Source organism: Oreochromis aureus, linkage group 15 (assembly GCF_013358895.1).
Source record: "Oreochromis aureus strain Israel breed Guangdong linkage group 15, ZZ_aureus, whole genome shotgun sequence".
Taxonomy (NCBI): domain Eukaryota; kingdom Metazoa; phylum Chordata; class Actinopteri; order Cichliformes; family Cichlidae; genus Oreochromis; species Oreochromis aureus.
Window position 1 is genome coordinate 9034220 of NC_052956.1, and position 14229 is coordinate 9048448.

At 38.4% G+C, this 14229-nt stretch overlaps 1 protein-coding gene across 7 annotated transcripts in view; it reads right to left on the reverse strand.

The window, feature by feature from the left end:
- The window catches only part of si:dkey-71h2.2 (low density lipoprotein receptor adapter protein 1), a 106098-nt gene that overhangs the window by 50930 nt on the left and 40939 nt on the right, over window positions 1-14229 (reverse strand). The window contains exons 9-10 of one of the 7 annotated variants that reach the window (XM_031731964.2): window positions 10826-10854; window positions 5381-8476 (exon numbers count right to left, since the gene is read on the reverse strand). The exons of 1 other annotated variant lie outside the window; for it this stretch is intronic. In XM_031731964.2, coding sequence (XP_031587824.1) covers window positions 8460-8476; window positions 10826-10854 — 46 coding nt within the window. In that variant the 3' untranslated portion in view covers window positions 5381-8459. 5 more of the 7 variants (XM_031731962.2, XM_039598876.1, XM_039598878.1 and 2 more) reach the window with 5 other exon arrangements.

Here is a 14229-nt window from a genome sequence, read left to right on the forward strand (position 1 = left end):
CTGCTAGACTTAAATTTTTCTTGAACTCTGGTGGTGTTGGTGGATTTCAGAGTAAGTTTATTAGCAAGTATTTGATAAACAACATGGTATTTTTCACTTATAACTTTTTCAGCAAGCACCTGTGCCATGCGTCCATGTAGTCTATGCAGCTTTCTTACCGAGCTAGCCAGAATTAGCTGATATCAAAATATGGTCACTTCATAGGGCTAAAGCTGAGGCTTCAAAATTCAGGCTTCTAAACCAATGAATGAGTGATTTCCCTGTTGAATCTATGGTACAAACATCTAAATGCACATAAATACCTATATCTGCTGCTAATAATAAACAATCTAATTGCTTAAAATGGTCAATATTTACATGTTAAAACAGCTCAGAACAGTTGGTTAGCGCACCAGCAGCTGCTGCATTTATTTATAATGAGCCTGAAGTTATGAGACTGTCTGCTGCGGTGCTTTAGAGAACAATGAGCCATTTGATCTAGCCTTTAAACTAGAATGTTCCTAATCAAAAATGTAATTACACTAAAGTATCTAAGAATACAGCGCATCTTAAAATAGAAAGAGATTACAGTGTCCTGGGGATTAATAGGTAATATTGTATTCTCTCTTAACTCACTCTCCGTACAGCACAGCAGACAATTTTTATTAGTTGTCCAGGTGATTTATGGGCTGTTAGGGCCAAGTGGTTAGATTTTAGATGTGATTCAGAGATCCAGGGATATAGTGAGGCTATAAATAAATAAAATCTATAAAAAAAATGGGTTTGCATTGGAGTCTACCTTCATTATTGTATCGCTTGGTCCCATCTTTCCAATATTAGCTTTCTCCTGTCTGTCAGTACTGGAGCCAAAATAGATGGGCAATGAAGATATATAGAAAGACATTTATTGCAACCTCACTGCAAGTTATTACAGTTTATATTGTGTGTTCTAAAATTCCAGTTTTATAAATATATTCATATTGGCCCCACATGCATATACGTGAATATAAAAAGAGAAATTCAACACTGATGGTTCACAGGCACTGAAAAGCCGACACATCCATATATATATAACTACATCAGTAAATGTGCTAAAAATGAAATGCAGGTTATGGCCCTCCCTATGATAACAATCTCAACTGCAGTGAAGTGTCAGCCTATCTGACCTCCACAAGCTGGTCTCTATGGAGTCTCAGTATCAAATGGTACAACTATTACATACACAGTATTAAGCCATTAGAGCAGGGCGGAACACCTTATCAGTCACTAATTAGCCATCACAAAATTGTGTTAAATAGGCTATTAGCAATCAATTACACACTTATGAATACTAAATGAGCTGTTCATTGCCATATCCCGGGACACAAAGGACAAATATGACACTAGTAATCAACATAACCCCCGAAAGTTAAACAGTAATTTCACATTTAGAATGACTGTTTAACTACATCAACTGTAATATTTTTAGCTAAATTTCTTTCCCCATCTTATGTGACCTTAATTTAATGTCCATGTCCAGAGGTGATCTGGATTACTGCTCGTGAAGCAAAACAATGACAAAGCACATTTAACTGCGAGCTATTTATTGCTGCTATAAAAAAATAACTGGTGATGATACTGAATATTCTTACTCTTGCGATTTCTTTTCATGCACTAGGGTTTAATTGACTGCTGCAGACTTTGCTGACATGACATGCAGGTGAGCTCTGCTTCGTCACGAAGTGAGCTGAGAGCAGTTTAAGTGGAAAGATTTATGAACTCCAGTATAATCAACAAAACAAGGCCTATGCTGCATCAACCCCAGTTCACACAAGGGAAGCAGAAGCAGCACACTAACAACGCTGTTGTTGTCAGTGTGACAATACAATAAAATAACACAGAGTGCCTTTTTAGTCTCCAGTGAGTTCTCTGAAAACATCAAAGTGGAGATTTTCTGCCACTTTTCTTTGTTACTCGTGACAAGCTGATCTTCTTTGTGAGGGTGGGCCGGGTACTCCACACTCTTTGTTCACAGAGTCAGTGATTTCTGACACACAACAGGTCTGTCATACAGCATTTTCATGACAGTGAAATTTTCTCTGAAATGTTTAACTCTTCTGATCTAAAGTTGAAGACAGGCCTTCTTTGATCTCATGAATTTGATTAGTCAGTTCTGTATACACTGATCAAACATAACATTCTGACCACCGACAGGTGAAGTGAATAACACTGATTCGCTCCTCATCATTGTACTTGTTAGTGGGTGGGATATATTAGGGATCAAGTGAACATTTTGTCCTCAAAGCTTATTTGTTAGACTCGGGAAAAATGGGCAGGTATAAGGATTAATGTTTGATGATCAGATGACTGGATGGGATTTTCCCATCTTCCTGATCTGCAGTGGCCAGGATCTACCAAAAGTGGTCCAAGGAAGGAACAGTGGTGAACCTACGACGGGGTCATGGGTGGCCAAGGCTCACTGATGTACTATACTTGAGGAACGAAGGTAGGCTCGCCTGCTGCTTCCAGATCCAGCAGGCGAGCTACTGAAGCTGAAATTCACAATTGACAATTCCCGACCCCTGTCCACAACTGGCAATAATGAGCACATGAGCAACAGAACTGGACCACGGACCAATGGAAGGAAGTGGTGTGGTCGGATGAATCATGTCTTTTTTTTTACATTACATGTATGGCCAGGTGCATGTGGGTCACTTACCTGCGGAACACCTGGCACCACATATTACTTTGACACGTACCATCTACCGAAGGATTGCTGCAGATCATGTAAACCCTTTCGTGGAAATAGTATTTCCTGATAGCTGTGGCCTCTTTCAGCAGGATAATGAGCCCTGACACAAAGCAAAAATGGTTCAGGAATGGTTTAAGGAGCACAACAGTGAGTTTGAGGTGTTGATTTCACTTCCAAATTCCCCAGATTACAATACAATTGAACATCTGTGGGATGTGGTGGACAAACAAGTACAATCCATGGGAGGCCCACCTTGCAACTTTCAGGACTTAAAGGATCTGTTGCTAACATCTTGGTGCCAGATACCACAGCACAGCTTCAGGGGTTTAGCAGAGTCCATGCCTAGATGAGTCAGGGCTGCTTTGGCAGCAAAAGGAGAACAACCACAATATTAGCTGGTGGAAGTCTACATAGTGAGCTTCTGCCATGAATCTCTAATATTTTAATCCCGAGACTTGATTGATTATTATCCTAAACACATATTTTTTTTTTTAAACCACTTTGTGTCAGAGCTGATTCTCATTCCCACTTCTACACACAGTCTGATAATGAGATGGGAGGCACCCTACTGTGATGCATCCTTAGAAATGAAAATATTTGCCAACCATAATTAATCGGTCTAAACAAACGCTCACTCAGATAGCTGACAGAAACACAAGCCCACAGAGCTGATCAGATTGGGTTTTTTAAACGTGTGGTAAAAGCCCTTGACACTTCAGTGAACTGTTCGAGATGAGCTTGTACAGAAATATTCATTCTTTAAAGGCTTTCTCAGAAGTGTGATCATTCTTCATTCAATTAAAAGAAATAAATTGTTAAAAGTCTGCAGTAATGTGCAAAAGCCTTGAGCCAACCCCTCATTTCTATATATTTTGCTAGGAAAATATTTATTGAAATACGCAAACACAAAGGGAAATAATCCATAAAGAGTTAAAACCTGAAAGTCAATATTTGGCATGACTACCCTTATTCATCAACACAGCCTGAGCTCTTTTAGACAAATTTTCTTGTAATTTCTTTAAGTAGTCTTCAGGAATAGTTCTCCAGACTTCTCAAGGACATTCCATTCTCCATCCATCCTCCAACAAATTTCCCACGTGTTGGATTAATAAAGTTTATCTTATCTTATCTTATCCAGATAATCCCACATTGCTTCAATAACATTGAGGTCCATCTCTGGGGGGTCCCATCCATGACTGATAGTGTTCCACTGACAGTGTGATTTCTATCAGCTGTGTTTTTACTGCATTGGAAGTGTGTTTGGGATCATTGTCACACTGAAAAATGAAGCTGCTCCTAATCAGATGTTTTCCAGATGACGTTTTGACATGATTTCAAACACTCACTCTTATACCTCTCTGAGGATTTCCTCTTTACATATTGATGACAATTTGAACCAAAAGTCAAATTTGGATTAATCACTCCCTAAGAACTCTTACCACTGATTTTCAGTCCAGTTCTTGTGCAATATGGCATACTTCTGCATTTTCTTCCTGTTTCCCTTCCTTAAGAATTTCTCCTTGACAGCCGCTGTTCCAATGAAAGCATTTATGCTGAGACAAAAGAGCAGAAGGATCAACTGAAGGGTCAGACGCATCTCTCGGGTCCTGTGTCAAGTCTTTGCTGGATTTTTCCCCCCATTTTTTAAGGATATAACTCTTTGTGATTCACCTTTCTGGTGCAAATAAATGAGGGGTGTATATTATTGTTTACACTTTTTTACCCCAGGTACTCAGATACTTTTATTAACTTTCCACAGCATTTGTGTGCCAGTTCACCTGATTTTGCTTATAATGTTGTATATTGTGTTATTATAATCACTGACAATCAAACATAGGTGCCACTGTATTTGTGTTATGTTTGGTATGGCACAATATTTTAAATGACTTTCATATCAATTTTGGTGCATATAATCTATAAATCCAACACAACTTGAGGTGAAAGAGCTGCAGAGGTCTGTGAACACAGTATCATAACCAGTAACATCAATAGAAGGTGAGGTTTTAGAGTTATAAACTAGACTGAAGAGTTTCCAGCCAGAGGAAGATTAGAAGTCAGATACATATACATGTACTTTCCTTAAAGTCCATCTTTGAATATTATCAGGGGTTACAAATCCTTCTATCCATGCATGTAGTATTTAAAATAATTTCCCCCAGAGTTTGTACTTTAAATGGCTGTGTAAGTGACATTACACAGGCATTTTTATTGATAGCCAAGAAGATTCACCAGACACTACAAATGGTGTGCATTTTTTTTAAACCTTTAATCAGGCAACAGCGGTCGACTGAATGTAGAGACATATTGATCAGACAGCCAAAGTGCACGTCCTTGGTTGTGATTGACCAGTAAACTGGGAAATGTTTGACAAAAGTACAGATTGAATAAAATGCTGTGGACAGTTTAGCAGAAAGAGCAAAATCAATAAAGACAAAACAAGCTGAAATGTTTGATTTTGATCTGTTTGTCTGCAAACCGAACAGCTATTTTAAAACTTTTCTGAAGATTTTGAAAACTTCAAGTTCAGAATCATATTGATATTCTGGTAGTTTCCAAACAGGATCGTAGCAATTAAACAGCACCACAGAAGGCTTCTAGTTTAATAAACACAGGCTTCTGCAGATTGGTTTCTTAATCCTGTAATTAAAATGACATTTCAGCAAAATGCAGTGTTTGTACAAAGTCCTTTATTATGCATAAATATGTAACAAACCATAACAGCCTCAAAATTCTGTACACAATTTTACACAGATTAGGACACCTGCTTGTGAATCATACACAAACTGCTATTAACATAATATCACAACACTGCTGGAAACCCACTATTTGCATAGATAGAAAATAAGCACCTTGGTAAAGTAAATTCATACTGTAAACGTCAGTGTTTATTTGGGGTTAAGAAGTACAGTAGCTTTGATGAGAGTACTTGGCTTTCCCAGTCGAAACTCTCTCATTTTTTAAAACCCTAAAAGCCTAAAATACTTTCTGGGCTCAGAACCTCACAGGGTGATTTGTATTCAGTGCACATAAGACTCAGTTTGGCATGCTGTACCTCCAAGTGCTGGTCTCTCTCTCTCTCTCTTCACTCCCAAAGACAAAAGTCTCAGCTGTGCCAAAGAACCGCATCCAGTCAAGATTTGCTGGGAATCTGCCACATCGATGGCATGCTGTTTCCAGTATACTAGCTACATGAAACAATACTCTGAGGAGCCTGATGGAATTATCTGCGTCATAATGTTATTAATCCAGGACTTTCTTCTTCTTAAATTAGATTACTTTTTATGTTTTAATTATTTACAAATAATAATTTAGCTTTAAGCCTATACAGTATCACAATTTCACCTGGACATTATTTGGGACTTTAACACCATCACCATAGTGAAACTGTACAACAAAACCTGTCCATGCACTTTCTCTCATGTCTTTGGCCACTCGTGGATTAATTGTGCCGTGCAGGCAGTAACAGAGCTTTGAGCGCCTGTTATTTCCTACGTGCCAAAAGTCACTAGCTTCTCATTTTAACAACATTACAGTGCAAATAAAACTTAAAGTGTTTCTAGAATGAGAGTACATGATGTGCTCTGTCCTTATTACAACACCCAGGACACCATTTCGTATTTAAACTGAGCTAACTACTACATTAATGATTATTGCAATGTCATTTAGAAATATTAAGAGTGGTAAATTAAAGATCATGGCACATTATCATGGTTAATGTGCCATTTTTAAACAAATATGCAACCTGTTATAACTGCTGCAGCATAAAGTAAAATAAAGGTTGTAAAACCATAAAAAAATGAAATGTTTCCAATACATTTAATAGTATGTATTAGTAGTATGTCTGTTTCTAAATTACCTGAGGTGTAAATGTAATATATTATCATAATTTAATATCATTATCATTATCATTATTATTATTGTTATCAGGCTTCACAGGGTTAAAACTAATGTTTTTTTAAGTGAAAATGGCAGATTTCACAGATTTCACAGCTCCTGGACAGCAGCCAATCTTAAAATATCTAACAGCACTGAATCAGCAGACACATCCACACAGGAATCAATCAGTCAATCAATGACGGGTCTGAAAAAGGTCAGTACAGATCATTTGTGCATTACAGCATCACACTGGCAGCGCACTCTGCTGACCTCCAAATTCACAGTCAATACTAAAGTGAACACATCGCTTCCTAGACCATCCTTGACATGACACAGGGCATTTCTGCTATCCATACTAAATAGTTTCGCTTTAAAATTTGTAATAGAGTTGGTATTTCAGACAGTCAGGAATGAAACGGTGTAATTAAGCCTCATGTCGTAACCTGATAAGCCATCCAATTATTCTGCAGCGGGTGTCATGACAACAATACGCAGCTCCCTGCTACCTCCCACCTACCACCGCCACAATTATTTTCAGTCATGATGCCGTGAATACAGAGAAGACCACTTCAACCAGACTGTGGCACAATATAACATGCTCTTGACAACAAACAGCATTTGAGTGGTGGATATAAATAAACCGCACAGTCTAATAAAAAAACAAGAAAACAATTGGAATGTATCATTTCCACTTATGAAAAGAGATGTTTAAGAGAAAAGGAAAAGCATCCTTAAAAGAGGACAGTGTGAACTATGTAAATGAAGATAACAAGTGATGACTGATTTTTTGTTACCATATAATCATGTACAAAAAAGTAAGAAAAATGAGCGACTCCTGCAGTAGTAAAACCCACAGTCATTTAAATCTGTACAAATCGTCTAACCTAACGCAAAAGCACACAAGCATCTACACATTCACGTCCCAATTAGAGTGATAAAAAAAGCCCACCTGTGAAAAGCCCTGATTCTAATCATCCTACTTCATTTATAATGATACAATATGTATACATACAGTAAATAGGTACAGCTTTGACACTGAAAAAATACAGCATATGGAAATATGTTTCTTTAGTCTAAGATTTTGGGCTTGAAACACAGTTTCCATAACCTAACAGCATTAACAGTAACATTGTCTTTATGTACAGTGACAGCTGAATGAATGAGGAGATGCTAAACTCGCCGTATTCCAGTCAGACCGTGATGATCGTTACAGAAATCTCAGCCTGTTACTTCGAGAGTAAATTCGCAGTTATATTTAGCATTTAAGACGGAAAGAAAAACAACTATGTAAACTTATGTATGCACTGCAAACCAGGCAGATCACTTTCACGCACAAGAGGCTGCATATGATTAAAATTTGCTTATCTTGTTTATCTTATTTTGCACATTATGTTTAGGTTAGCTTGGATACAGAAACTACAGATCTTCGGCATAAAGCCTGGGGTGCAAATTAGTAGTGTGGTGAACTTTTCAGACTCAAAATCAGGCAGGATTTTGGAATTAGTAGTCACAACAACATCTTATTCTCTGTTAGTTCAATTTTGATCACTGTTAGCATAAATTTTTCTATTTATTACAGTTGTAAATTGCCAGAGTAACCGTTTTAACATAAAAACAGCTGGTTGTTGTGTGCATTCCTAATGGTCTTGAAGCTTTAGTTACTTATTGAATACATCATTTTAAACCTCATAATGACACTAAATGTAAAAGGGATACCAAAATACTTTACCTATAAGGAAAAATAAAACATACATAAAAGGTTCTTTCTTGACCTTAAAAATAACAATCTGGTAACTTTCCCAACACAAGGGCAAGTTCACGGACTCCTGAAGCTTTCAGCCTCATGTTTCCCAGCAGAAAGATGCACTCGGATTTAACACTTTCTGGGTCCTGCAACAAAAGACGGATGAATAAATTGGAAGTTAAATTCCCTCTTCTCATACATTATCTCTATTATAAATATGATGGATGCCAAACGCCCCCACCTGCTGCAAACAATGACCCGATATATAACAAACTGAACCATTCCCATGACAACCTGGCACATCTATCTGCTGGGAAAGGTCACAACAAGTGAATGAAGTGAATCAAGCAGTGAGAATGTGGGACCAAAAAACTACGATCATATACAGCTAGCTGGAGATTAAATTTAAGTACTCCACTTTACTTTGTAAATGTTACAAGTATTCTTCTTAAATAAACATTTCCTTATTGACTGTGTTGCCAGGAAAAAAACCTGACACACACTTTTATATGTCTGTGTGTCTAATGGGGGCTTCATCCCCCAAAAGAAATGGTTTGTTCGATACAACAAACTGGATGATTTGTGTAAAACCCATTCAGCATCATGACAGAGTGTTCACTCCAGTGTCTGATGATGACTCCTAACACTGGACTTCTTCCAGCAAGTGCTGTGACTGGCAGCTGTTACTGCACCAAAACAAACAGCAAGATTAGAGAGCGCTGACATTTTCAGAAAGCGATAGCAGGCATATATACAGTGCACGCATCTTTGGACTGTGACGTTTGTGCAGTCTTTACTGTAATTTACAAGTGGAATCCACATGTGGAAATGTTTCACAAATTATGACTAAAAGGAGGAGACTCCAAACTTCATCCTGTGTGAATTGCATTGTGTACAAATTTGTCGTCCTTGCTCTCTTTGCTGTGGTGTATTGCGCACTGTGTGCACCAAATTTTAAGATGGCAGGAGATGGCTGTTTACACTGAGAGAAGTGGGTTTTGACTGGCAGGCATTCACAGAAATAACATTTCATAATATCAGGGTATTCACTCTGGCTTCTCTGCAGCAGTGACTGAATATCAAATACAGGCTTTCTCATTCAGTTTGTGCACCGGGGAGGGTGATATGTTTTTTTCTTTCTGATCGCGTAAAGCATGCTGTTTTTGTCAGCCTGGGTACTGGAGCGTATGCTTTTTGTCTAATTTCTGTGGTGCTGTATGTCGGGCAGCTATTGCCGGTATGTGTTATTTAAACTCATTGTTGCAGACAGGCAACAGATTCTCAGTGGAGACCTCCGGGAGACTCAAAGCTGCATTGTCAGAGACGGGTTCGGAGCGGGACTCGGCCAGTCTGACAGAGACAGAGAAAAGCAGAGCATTGCTAGAACATTTTTTTCAGATGAAAAAGGGTTTATAGTCTATACAAAGGTTAAAAAAAACTGACAGAAGAAAGAAGCATATAATGTAGCAAGGTCACAGACACAAACACACAACGGCAGAGGATGTTGATTTGACTCAAAATGACAAAGAACAAATGGGAAAAGGGAGTGTTAGTGGACAAAGTGCAGCGTGTGAGGTCGTGAGTGGCAGACAACAAGAAAATTCAGTGTTTTTGATGTCATTCGGAAAAACACTGGCAACACTGAAAAATAAAAGCCAACTCCAAAATTGAACAGAAGCGCTACCCTCTGCAAATTAAAAGGTGATTTATTTGGTATATTATATTTTAACAATAAACATTTTTCAGCACTCCAATGGCTTTGATGTGCAACTTAATGATTAAAATCATATCATTCACTCAGTCACTGTGCTTTTTCTTTTTTTTTGCACTGGTGATCGACAGGTTGACAGATGAGGTCAGGCAGGAGTCTCCGTGGGCTATGACGCTTGCAGATGACACTGTGATCTGCAGTGAGAGTAAGAAGCAGGTGGGAGAGAGTCTGGAGAGGTGGGGGTGTGCACTGGAGAGAAGAGGAGTGAAAGCCAGTAAAAGCAAGATGGAATACGTGTGTGAATGAGAGGAGACAGGTGACAGGGGTGACTTGTGACAGAAGGATAGCAGCAAGAGTGAAAGGGACAGTTTACAAAGTGAAACCGGCTGAGGTATGGTTTGGTAATGGTGGCACCAACAAAAAGACAGGAGGTTGAGCTGAAGATGTTAAGATTGGGCTGGACCAGGAGGTAATGAAGACTATCTACTAACCAAGGAAATGTAATATTAAAATTAATATTGAAAAACTGATTTTAAGTAATAGTTTAATCCTAATTGAAATAAAAAAAAAAACTAAAAAAAAACACAAACTTGAATGTGGCTCTGAGCATTTTATCATTTTCTTATCAGTGGAGTCACATATGTCCAGAGGCCAGTGCTTTCCCCTTGCAGAGAGCAGATTGGACTGGGATAATAATAGTTGGCATTCTTCACATTAAGCCTGAAATAAGGACGCACAGCAAGCATGTACTGTCATAAAACAATACACTTATCACAACACTTACCGTTGTCTGTCTCCTCCATTTCCATGTTGCTGCGTGCCAGATACAAGACAGAAGAAATCAAGACAAAGTGAATCAGTGCTAAAGGTTAGGATAAGTGAAGAAAAGGTGATAGGAACTGTCCCGCTAAAGGGCATCAGGAGTGTACATGTACACATTGTGAAGTGAGCTGCCCCACTTTCACCATCCAGTTAGCAAAGTGACACACAAAGAAGCCTAAACTAAAATAAAACGAACCCTTCACATTTCAATGGGGAGAAGCACTTCAGTGCTAAATCGGCTGTTACACAGGGTCACCGTTCATTTATGAAATTTTAAATACCATAAATGAATCATTTTAATTAAACCAGTTTGAACTGAAGCTGAAGTCAATAGTTGTGAGCACTTTTGGCCCTGCTAAAAATAGATTTTTTAATGAGGTCTAAATCCTGACCTGTGCAGCTAAGTGTTAATTAAAATTATTCTACTGAAGTTGGTTTAACGGTATCAGCTGCAGCTCAACTCGCAAAACTACAAAGTGCTACCAGTGACCCCTGGAGGTCATGCTGCTGCTTACACCAAAGTGGATTAAAGTGATTTAAAATGAATCGCCAACCCGCAGACCAATAACGTGACCCCGATGCTATATTTAAACAAGCGCACGCGTAGAAATACCAGGAAGCTGAAGAGGCACTGGTGATGGAAACTTACTGCAGTGTGTGCAAGCGATTCAGACAACCACAAACCAAACAGGCAATTCCTATACAAACACCTAATGTTATGAGCTATACAAAGTTAGAGCAAGAGTAACACACTATTGTTAGTAAAATACTGTGGGTACTGGCAAAACTCTTTGCCCCTTAAAGATGACTCTGACGACTTCCCCAGTACCCTTAATGACGAGTTTTGACACCTCACAATATATAAAGACATGGTTTAATGACCACTAGAATAGTTTCTGGGTTTTTTAAAGGGTAGCTGTGAAGGCAGAGACTACCTTCACTAACGTTTGAGGCAATCCCAGTCATTCTGTTGTATAAGCAGGCCTGAAATATAACAGAAACCACTCAGTTCACAAAAGAGCTTTTTCTATTTAACAATAAATCTTTGGCAGTTAAACATACTTACATTTTTGGAACTAAAGGGCTAGAGACTAGATAAACAGCAGAGACGTTTTAAAACAGTTCTCCTTGAACATACGAAGAGCCACAAATAAAACCCTCCTCAGTTGTATCTAAAGGCATTCCCAAAGTCACATACAACATTAAATAGGTGTGACAGCCATGACAACTCAATGTCACCCAGATTCTTCAGAGTTTCAGACCGCATCTCATTCACCAGTGCTGTACCACAACTGCAGCGCTTGACATCCTTGCTGACCCCTGCAGAGCACGTTCACTCTAAACACTTCAAACTCCTTTAGTGCGACTCCCAGGACGTCAGATTTAGTAGACGTTTATCTAGAGTTTCACCTACCCCCTATTTGACAACTGTCCCCATCCCTGCTGAGAAGTGTCTGAGTGATGTCCTGCTTTCCTTTTCTGCTCTCCACGCATGTGAAAGCAGCTTCCACAGAAACACACATGCAGAAAATCCCTTCGTCGAATTTACTCATTTGCTTTCCCCCAAACTTCCGTTAGCCACAGGCAGCACAGCTTAACGAGTGCCATCTCTTTAATGTGTGCAGCACCATCTTTCTGTAGCTCTTCTCTGTCTTTGTAGACAGATTTTACAGAGCTGTAGGATGTATACACAGTCACAGAGACTGAAAGCTGGCTACACAACGAAATTAAGAGCCATGCAGACAATCATAAGCTCAATCGACTGGCCTCCATTACTCTGTTTTAGATAAAGGAGCTAATATTAAGAGGTTTAGGTTTAGTTACTTGTGAGCTGCGAGTTTTCAGAGTGATCAAGTGCATTAAGTAGTAACAGGTGAAATATACTATGTTTATATATTTAATTTAAAAGATACGCAATTTAAAAAGCGTATCTGCATGCAAGGATTTGTACCAATCAGGCAGAAAAAGGCGGGTATTCCTTCACATCAGTCATCACATTGACATGTGACTTTTTCATATCCCTCATGTCTCACATTTCACCTGAGACTCACATTCCTGTCTCTGCAGGTATCCTACACCTATAAAATGTCAATTTTACAAGCTGTCACACATCGTGGTGTAAGCGCTGTATCGTAATCCTAGTTCAATGACAAGGTGTTGATGCATTGTGGAGCTCCCGCACTGGTTTGAGCTGGTGTGCTCCTGAAACATCTGTCTGGGAAAGTGGTGATCTTGTGGCAATCAAAGGGGGTCACTTGTTCCACATGATCTCAATGAGTCAATTATGCTTGATGTTTAGAACAAGCTTACAGCTTTAAGGGTGCATGTTGTACAGTGATGGCCTATAAAACAAATAATGTATATTTATGGCATCCTATGAATAAATATTCAGTCAAATTTACCTTTTCGAAAAAGGTTGGCCATAAAGCTAAATAAAAATACAGATTTTCAAAACAAAATTAAACACCATATTTCATTAAAAATAAACATAAATAAATAAGGAAATAAATTCCTCCTTTTAATGTGTCAACTACACATTTCACAGAAGCTGGGCGAGGGGTGATGAAAGACTGGAAAGTTCTTTTTAATGGGCGTGTACAGCAGTAACAGCATATAAATGTTTTTGGAGCAACACATGCTGTGGTGTATAAATTTTTCAGGAAAAGCCTGGATTATTTCACCAAAAAGTGCTGATAACACCATTCTGCATGTACTTCAACAGAGTGGCTCAACAGGAAGAGAATCAGGGTGTCCAGCCTGGAGTCCAGAGCTATCACCCCTTTAAAACATTTCATAAATTATGAAATGAAAAATACGGCAAAAGAGTATCTGAACAGCCTCGGAGAAGCTGAGATTCTACAAGAAGCAAGAAAGGGAACATATTTTCTTTTCAAGACAACAGAATCTGGTCTCCTCAAGTTCACAGAGTTAAAAGAACAGTTAAATAATAATTACTATATTATTACCATACTGTAGTAGCACTATTGTGAATCGTATAAGGTTCAAATGACTTACAAAAAATCATTGTATTCTGCTTACATTTTTAGGCTATTATAACTTTTCAGCTAAGAGCGTTTGATTTAACAGCTAAGACTGGGATAGGTAATTACCATCGTGCAAAGTGCTGCATCAAGTCAATTACAGCTACTGCAAAAGGCACTGTGATTTTCTTTAATGGGAACCGACAGCTACTTTATTCAAAAACTGCCAAGTATTATTTGTTTAGTTTTTCTTTTTAATTGAAACAGGTTTCTCTTGTAAATGAGACTACCTGTAAAGATTACCTGTAAAAATAAAGGTTGAATAAAATAAAAGACAAATTTGCAGAATTCTGACATTAAATTTGGTGGAAAGGTTTTCTCCTGT